The sequence below is a fragment of the Hippoglossus hippoglossus genome, chromosome 3 (assembly GCF_009819705.1).
Source record: "Hippoglossus hippoglossus isolate fHipHip1 chromosome 3, fHipHip1.pri, whole genome shotgun sequence".
Taxonomy (NCBI): Eukaryota; Metazoa; Chordata; class Actinopteri; order Pleuronectiformes; family Pleuronectidae; genus Hippoglossus; species Hippoglossus hippoglossus.
Genome location: NC_047153.1, coordinates 2,525,323 through 2,533,290, shown reverse-complemented (window position 1 = coordinate 2,533,290; position 7,968 = coordinate 2,525,323). Strand labels below are relative to the sequence as shown.

At 37.9% G+C, this 7,968-nt stretch overlaps 1 protein-coding gene across 2 annotated transcripts; it reads right to left on the bottom strand.

The window, feature by feature from the left end:
* Positions 1-2,177: 2,177 nt before the first annotated feature.
* Positions 2,178-6,538, bottom strand: LOC117752420 (low choriolytic enzyme-like). 2 transcript variants are annotated; one of them, XM_034569692.1, is made up of 11 exons: positions 6,488-6,538; positions 6,325-6,400; positions 6,041-6,068; positions 5,899-5,949; positions 5,596-5,724; positions 4,673-4,793; positions 4,068-4,246; positions 3,199-3,280; positions 2,839-3,002; positions 2,671-2,749; positions 2,178-2,567 (listed from the first exon to the last, which is right to left on the bottom strand). In XM_034569692.1, exons 2-9 carry the CDS (start codon positions 6,367-6,369, stop codon positions 2,870-2,872), a joined length of 768 nt encoding a protein of 255 aa, XP_034425583.1. In that variant the 5' UTR covers positions 6,370-6,400; positions 6,488-6,538; the 3' UTR covers positions 2,178-2,567; positions 2,671-2,749; positions 2,839-2,869. The 2 variants fall into 2 exon arrangements, with proteins under 2 accessions (XP_034425583.1, XP_034425593.1); XM_034569702.1 differs by having other exon boundaries at positions 2,178-2,569; positions 2,678-2,749.
* Between the last annotated feature and the right edge of the window lie 1,430 nt (positions 6,539-7,968).

Below are 7,968 nucleotides of genomic sequence, written 5' to 3'. Positions count from 1 at the left end.
CTGCGCGTGAAATATCAGAGAAAATATGTATATAACATAATATATATATATATATATATATAAAATAATAATATATTAAATCTGAGCGTCACTCAAGAAGAGGAGTTTATCTGTGGTAACAAAACAATCTCACACTGGTTTAGAGTCGTGAAATAGAAGCTTTACAACAATAACTTTTCAGAATTTTTGATTTTTTTCTCAATATCAATATTTTGTTTAAAAATATGAGAATCACTTAAGTCTACTAGGGGGAGGTGTGATTCTATGGTAATAATACAAGTTAGCATTGGTTTTGAGTCGGGGTCAAATATGGAAGAAAAATCTAATTTTTAAAATATATTATTATTCATATGAAGTATAAGCAGACCTAAAATCTACCAGAACGAGGTGTGTCCTGTTTATCTAGGGCAATAATATTAAATTAATATGCACAAGGCCTTTAAAGATAGATAATAATTAATTAATAATTAAGTTAATAATCATCCCTTCTTATCTGAATCCAACTTTTCATATATTAGTTGAATTACATCAAAGTAACCCCCATCAAATTTTTGCTTTTCCTTTTTGTTTTAAAATCAGAGAAGAGGAAAAGGGAAAATAACACAATTGTTTCATGTAAATGAAATGAAGGAAATGTTGTTTTTAAGGAGACCTACGAGCAGAGAGCAGTGGGGGGGGGACATAAAGATTATTCAGCAGCAGACGTGCAGCACTGAGGAGATTCAGCTTGATGACTAATTAAGAACAAAAGGAAAGAAAACATTACATGGAGATAATAAACATTCAATATGAGCCCTCAAGTAAAGCAAGAGGAAGAAGATTAAGTTGTTAGGTAATGACAGTCATACAAATAATTACCTAGTCTTGTATAACAAATGTAGACAGTAATGAGCAGAGAGCGTGTGTGTGTGTGTGTGTGTGTGTGTGTGTGTGTGTGTGTGTGTGTGTGTGTGTGTGTGTGTGTGTGTGTGTGTGTGTGTGTGTGTGTGTGTGTGTGTGAATGAAAAGTTTAGAAAACACCATCCTTCGCCTTGAGAGTTCTAGTTTAGGCATTTTGGTCTGTACAAGGATAACTGCCGAGGTGGAGGAAGGACTCTTACTTTGATTTACTTAAGTAAAAGTAGAAACTAAAAGGTAAAAATGTACTGAAATAAAAGTATACATTCACTTTTGACTTGAGCAAAGTAAGTAATTGCTTTGAAAATGTTAAAAGTAAAAGTACTTGTATGATATGATTACCTAAGAGTCTCTGTCCTGCAGCGATCTCTGTGCTCGGAGATGAACTCTATGTCCTGAAATTAACTTCTGGTATGAAGTAAATAAAACCAGTAAATAGATGCAGTCCATTGGGGGGAGTTATTCCAGGATGCAGAGATTAATAAGATAAAATAAAAGTGTTGCCTATTCTCTAATACAACCTTCTAATTTATCATTAACTGTGTCTACTGTATATTTTGTTTAATACACAAATAACTCATATCAATACACGAGGCTGCAGATGATGCTACTGAAAACATCTTGTTGTCATATTAATTCATGGCTGAGTCATTGTGAGTTGGTTCTTCATCAGTGATGATGGTGATGACAACATCATGTAAAAGCAAAAGCAGTGATTACAAATAAAAATAATATAAAAAGGAGACGACATTACACAGAAGCAAATAAATAAAAGCCGTACAAAATTAAGTGTGTAAAAAATTTCAAAATTCATTTACCTGATTTAATTAAAGACACCAGTTATCAAAATGATTTAACACCTACGGCAAAGGAGTGACGTGTCAAACTTTAATCGTGACATCAACAAGTTAGTGGAAGTATTTTGGAGGAATGGCATTTAGCAGAGTTCGTAAAAATAATGGCGACTCACAGGCATAATGTGTTTGCCACCCCCTAACCTTCACCTTAACCATCACAACTGAATGCCGAACCCTGACTTTAACATAAACCTAACCTTTCCTTTATAACCGGATTAGTTCTCACTGCTCCGACATCATCTCCTGAAACTTGTTATTGGTTATATGTGTCTGATTTCTGTGAACATTCATGGAGCTTTGAACAAACTGAAAACTGAGGTGAAGTTTGTCGTTCACCGGCAGGATGAGGAGAGCAACCCGTGACGTCAGGAGAGTGACGGAACACTGCCTCCTCTTGGTGGGAATAAAGACACACGTTTATTGTTGTGATTTTATTGTGGAAATAGTCCAGTGTAGAAATGAATACACAGCCATTGATTAGTAGTCTGGAAAAAAGGAAAACCCACAAAAATCAAAGACGTTTGACCCAGGCTGTCTTAACAATGTTATTGATTATTACTGTTAGCACAAATTAGATGTGTTTGTTTATCTCGCTGCTGATGCTCCACACACAATGAGCATTAAATGAAGTTTTTACTGAATATTTAAAAACAGCTTTCACAATTCACGAAGGATCCATCACAGCAAACATCAGCCCCTCGATTTGTTCAGACTGTTTCAGGCCTGTTTCACTGCCTGGTAGTTCTGAGGAAACCCATCACCCAATCATTATGGGAAAATCATTAAACAAAGATCAAATTCTTTTTTTTTTTTATAAATTCTGATACCAGATGAACAATAGAGTTTGCAGAAATACATGAAAACCAACTGCTAACAGAAGCTAATGTAGACGTGTGGAGAGACGTCAGATCCCTGTCACGTGTCCTGCTGCTTTTGGATATTATTGTTGCTCTACATCAGAAATCCTGTTGAATTCTCTGGAGGTCGACACGTTCCTGGTTGGGGGAGAAAAAAAGATTTGATATTCCCACTCAGTTTCTACTTTGTTCTCCTAGTGGGATGTATTTGTTGCGTCCTCACTTACGTTAGCAGTGTGATGGGTTCCAGTTTAATTTTCAGACGCTGCATCGGTAAAGTTTGTTGATGCGGGCGACGTCATTCGAGCTCATGGATTTGGCCCTTCCAAAGTCGAGGTTGGGGTCGCTCCTGGCGAGGATGGTTGGCTTTCTGTTTTTGCTGAAGGCGTATCTTTGAAGAGGAGCCAAACACAACATTAACGTTTTTTGTCTTAGTTCATTAGCTCTGTTGTTATTCACTGACATTAGAAAAACACATTCACTGCATCAGTGTTGATCATTATGCTGCAAGGCGGGTGTTGTATATGCATGGAAATAATTTGATCAGATTCAAGAAACAAGTAAATAAACAAAACACAGAGACTCACTTGCTGTAATGCATAACAGAGTTGAAGTCGTAGGGAGTCGCCAAGTTGTTAGTGTTCTCTTTATCAAAGTTGTGTTCCTTTCCTGCAGAAGGAGAGAGACATTTTAAATTAAACTGAGTTTTTATCATTTTCACCTTTTCTTCAGTATGTAACCACTCTGAGAGAAAGTATCTCCACAAGTATTGAATTGATTATTTGGTGCAGATATTCATGATCCCCGGAGGATGAACCCTAATGGGTTGGATGGCGTTGCTAGAAGTATTGTAGAAGCGGCTTAAAACTATTATATTTCAGGGAAAACTATCGTACATAAGTCGTAGCCAAGAAAATAAAGATTTGAACAATAAATCAAAACAGCCAATGTTAAGGCGAACAAATCCTTGACTCCGCCCGCAAATCTTACCATGTGAAAAAACTACTTATATAAAGATTATTTTAAAAAACGCACATAAGCTTGGTTCATACTGGTGAGAAAGTTCAAGCTCCACCTCTGATTCGCTGTCGGTGTTTTATACATCTTCCGAGTATGATTGGCTGGAAAGAGGCTTTGGTCCATATTCACGTACGACATCACAACAAGCGTAAACACAGACGTAGGATCCACATTTTATATACTGATTATTAGAACTTCTAAATTATGAGACTATAGGATTGATTGTACATCATGCAAAGGGGAAAATGATAGTACAAATACTATTGCCGTACGTCTGGCAACGTTACGATCTACAGGGCTAATATTCAGGATATTTTGTCTTAATTTTTGGGCCAAGGGAGGAAGTGGAGACGCGTCCTCCACCTTCATTTACAGTCCATGGCACAAACAGATGAAACTGGCACCGTGGAATGAAGGTTTTTGTGGATGAGCTCACCTGGAATAATGTTGTTGGTGATAATTTGAATGTATTTGTCCCTGTCGGAGCGGACTTGCTCGTGGTGGAAACCCAGAGCGTGGAGGACCTCGTGCTGCACCGTGCCTTTGTACAAACAGCCGTTTTTCTTCAGGGAGACAGCCTGTCCTCTACTCTGACGGCCCACGTACGACCAGCACCTGACACACACACAGGGAAATTATTGTAAAAGACATATAGAAAAGTTACAGATAAGAAAGAGGTCACATTATCCATTTGGCTTTTAGAAGGACACAAGTGTTGTCTGATTTTAAACCTTTATCACCGGGACAACATCCTGTTTTCGATCCCTGCCGAGACCGTTACAAACAGAAACCTGTTTCCTGACCTGACTTTACTGTGGTTAAGACTGAACGTTGAGGCTTTAACAGCACGAGTGCAGCGTCTGTTCTAAACCTGCTTGTTTGGAATGAGCTGTTTGTTGCATGCGGTGACGCTGGAGGCAGCTTTTCTCTCTGAAACTGGAAGAGTGACCTGCAGTGACTACGCCGCTGTAAACAAAGACACAATTCGAGGTTCGCTGAAGCTCAACTCAGTACACAGAGCCTCTGAGTGTGTGTTCCTACCCAGATCCAGAGTAGAAGTAGAGGTAATGCCTGTGATACCAGCGTCTCCACACAAAGCGAATGCATGTGGATCTGTGGAAGGACACCAGGCTTCTGATGATGATGTTGCGCTCTGTAGTGGCTGCGGAGACAAAGTACGAGCTGCGTGTTCTGTAGACCATCCTTCAAAGTGCAGTAACTTACATTCACAGTTTTTCAGATCATTCTTATTCAATTCAAAATATCTCTAAACACAGAACTTGGTGATATTGTCATGATTTCATGGGGGAAAAGTCAATATAAGAAGATAAGTTTTATTCGAAGTTCTAATGTTATTGGAAAAAGTCAATGTTATGAGTAAGGAGCTGTAATTTAATGAGGAAAACATAAATAATATGAGAATAAAGTCGTAAAATAATGAGAAAAAAAGTCAATATTATGAAAATATAGCCAGTATTATGATAATTAAGTTATTATTTAATGTGAAAAAGTCAATAACACGAGTTGATGTCAAAATTTTTAATTTTAACGCAGGTCATAGCCTGATCTTCTGATATTCCTCCTCTAAAATGACATGAAACCTAAATAATAATAAGTAAACTCTGGAGTATGAAAGTAAAACTACAATAGTGTGAGAATACCCCAACATTCAAATAGCTCATTAGAGGGTCAGCAGATAAATCTGAGGGAATGTGAGATGATTAGTGGAAGAAAAAAACAAATGCTTTCATATTATTCCTTTTTTTAAAAACTAGATATGAAATACATTGAGAAGAAGTAAAAGCATCTCAAAAATATAGATGTACTTAGACAACGCAGCTTTTCTACTGAAGGATTTAGTTTTTGTGCGAAAATCTCTTTTCGACCGCTGTGGAACGTTTTTTAGTTTTTACTGGAAACAAAGCTGACGTTGACCAGACCGTTTTTTTGTGGATCAGACTCACTGTATCTGGAGGAGATGGCCACTGGCACTCGGACATAGCTTCCTCTTTTAGGCCACGCGCAGCCAGTGGATGTGCAGGGGTCTGCGTTCCGCTGTGCATTTTGCACAATGTCGCCATAGACCAGATTTCCTGAAGAACAACGACACAGACACTTCAGAATCTGGAGGTTTACACATTTTTCATTTTTATACCAAAACTAAAGAGCGATCTAACTTTTGTCACTGTTCAAGTATCACTTTATTTCAGTCATCAGGTTTTTCTATTTCGGGCAGAAAAGTTGGACCATATGAAATTCTTTCTCACGTAAGCCATCGTTGACTTTTTCAAGGACATCAGAGACTGCTGGAGATTCGTCTGCAGGTCAACACAGAAAATATCAGAAACAAGTGGCAGCAGAATAATTTTTAACGTTAACATGTGGAAAACTCTCCATTATTAAACTCACCCAATTCATTTGCTTCATCAGCTGCATACTGCTACACAAAGCCACAACGTTACACATCAGGTGCTGTTTGAAAATCTCATATCTGAAATTGTGGAGGTTCCTTTACGGACCCTTTGCACCAGCTTTCTTTAAACTTAAAGGCTCATTGAAAAACAATTCAATTATTTCTCAAACACGTCGTCACCACGCTCGTAATAGAGATGATTTTTATTTCAGCTGATAATGTGAAGATGCCTGGTTTTCACAGGACAGTGTAACATCAGGATCCCAGTGTTGAAACTTACTGCAGTGAAGAAGAAGAGGAGGAGGAGGAGGAAAACAGGAGTCATGATGCCGGTCCTCTCAGGTTGAAGTTCAAATCTGAAAATACACAGAAATAATCAGTGTTTGAGGAATAAATCAGATGCAAATAAGTTTGGTGAGAATAAAAAGACCAGAGGAGTTTACCTGTTGTTCCAGGAGTCTGGTGCAGTGTGACGGCAGCTGCTCGGCTCATCAATCTTTATAGGCTGCTCTCACGGGGTGTGGCTGAGGTTTCATCCGCAGGCACAATATGAAGCTGCTCATTTGGAAAAATCTAAAACATAATGATTTAACCAGCAAAGTGAATATATCCAATGGTGGAGGATGTTTTCAGATTCGCAAGTAGAATTTAAATACACCAACATAAAAGATACATAACAATATACACAACAATATATATGGATTAGTAATTAAGTACCTCAAAGCACAGTTTAGGTACTTTGTTAATGTGGGGTAGTGTAATCTTTAAGAAAACACGCATCATGTGTTTTGTGTGTAAAGTCTTTAATTTGCATTTAGCTGCCACGTGATTGTGTTGGATTGCAAAGTCAAATATTTCCAGCTGAGTCGCAGTCGAGGTTGAAGAACAACATTTTAACAATGAACCCTCTGGCTTGTTGAGAAAACAATCTGCGGTAGCCATGACTTTAATTTCGACGCATTCTTGACGTTAAAGCCTGGACTCAGATTTTTCTTTGAAACCAGTTTTACATAAAGAAACTCACACAAGATTGTGCTGCCCAACATCATTCATCTTTTAGCACTTGTCAAGTGTGTTGTTGTTAGACGGAAGAATGTTTGAGAATGGATGAGTGATTTTCCACTGAAACCTGAAAATGGCCTATTGTTCACTTTGTTAAAGGGGCAGTTGAGACACAACGAGGAAACGCGTCTTATTTTCATAAGCGTCTCGTAAAACGACATGAATTCAATGCACAAATTAACAATATACAGAGAGAGATATCGAGAGATTTTACCTCCGAAAGGAAGATGATAGGAAAGGATCAAAGAAAGGTGATTATCTACTCAAACTCATAAATAAAAAAGCTCAAAAGTTAATATTAAGCAAAATCTTAATGAAATAATAACACCACTATGTTTACTCATATGTACGTGAATGTGTCGCAGTATTTCAAGAAGGGCTGCAACCACCAATTATTTTCATTGTGAAGAATTTTTCTTTCAAAATGTTTAAATGTTCAAAGGTTGCAGCTGGACAGGAAGGTCAAGTTCTGAGTGTTTCAAAGGGGTCGAGGTTAGTTCAGTCACGTCAGAAATAACAACAGCTGAACGCTGTACGAGTTTGAAGACAGCAGAGATTAAAGATTTGAAATAAGATTAATTACGAAATCAAGCGACAATGACGAGTGCTGGTGCTGCTGAAGTGTGTACAGTAGCCATTGTTACTACAAGACTCATCACTCATGAAACTATCTGGAAGCTCTATAGAAAAAATAAATAAATTGACGCTTACGCTCGACTCCCATTACAGAGAAGATTATGTTCTCTGGAATGTTGCGCGGCTGCATGTTCACACGTTTGACAAATAGATGCTGGGTTGCGCAGTTGTTCATATAGGTTCTACAGTGAAGGTTTCTCACACTACTACTTACATCCCGGTGGCT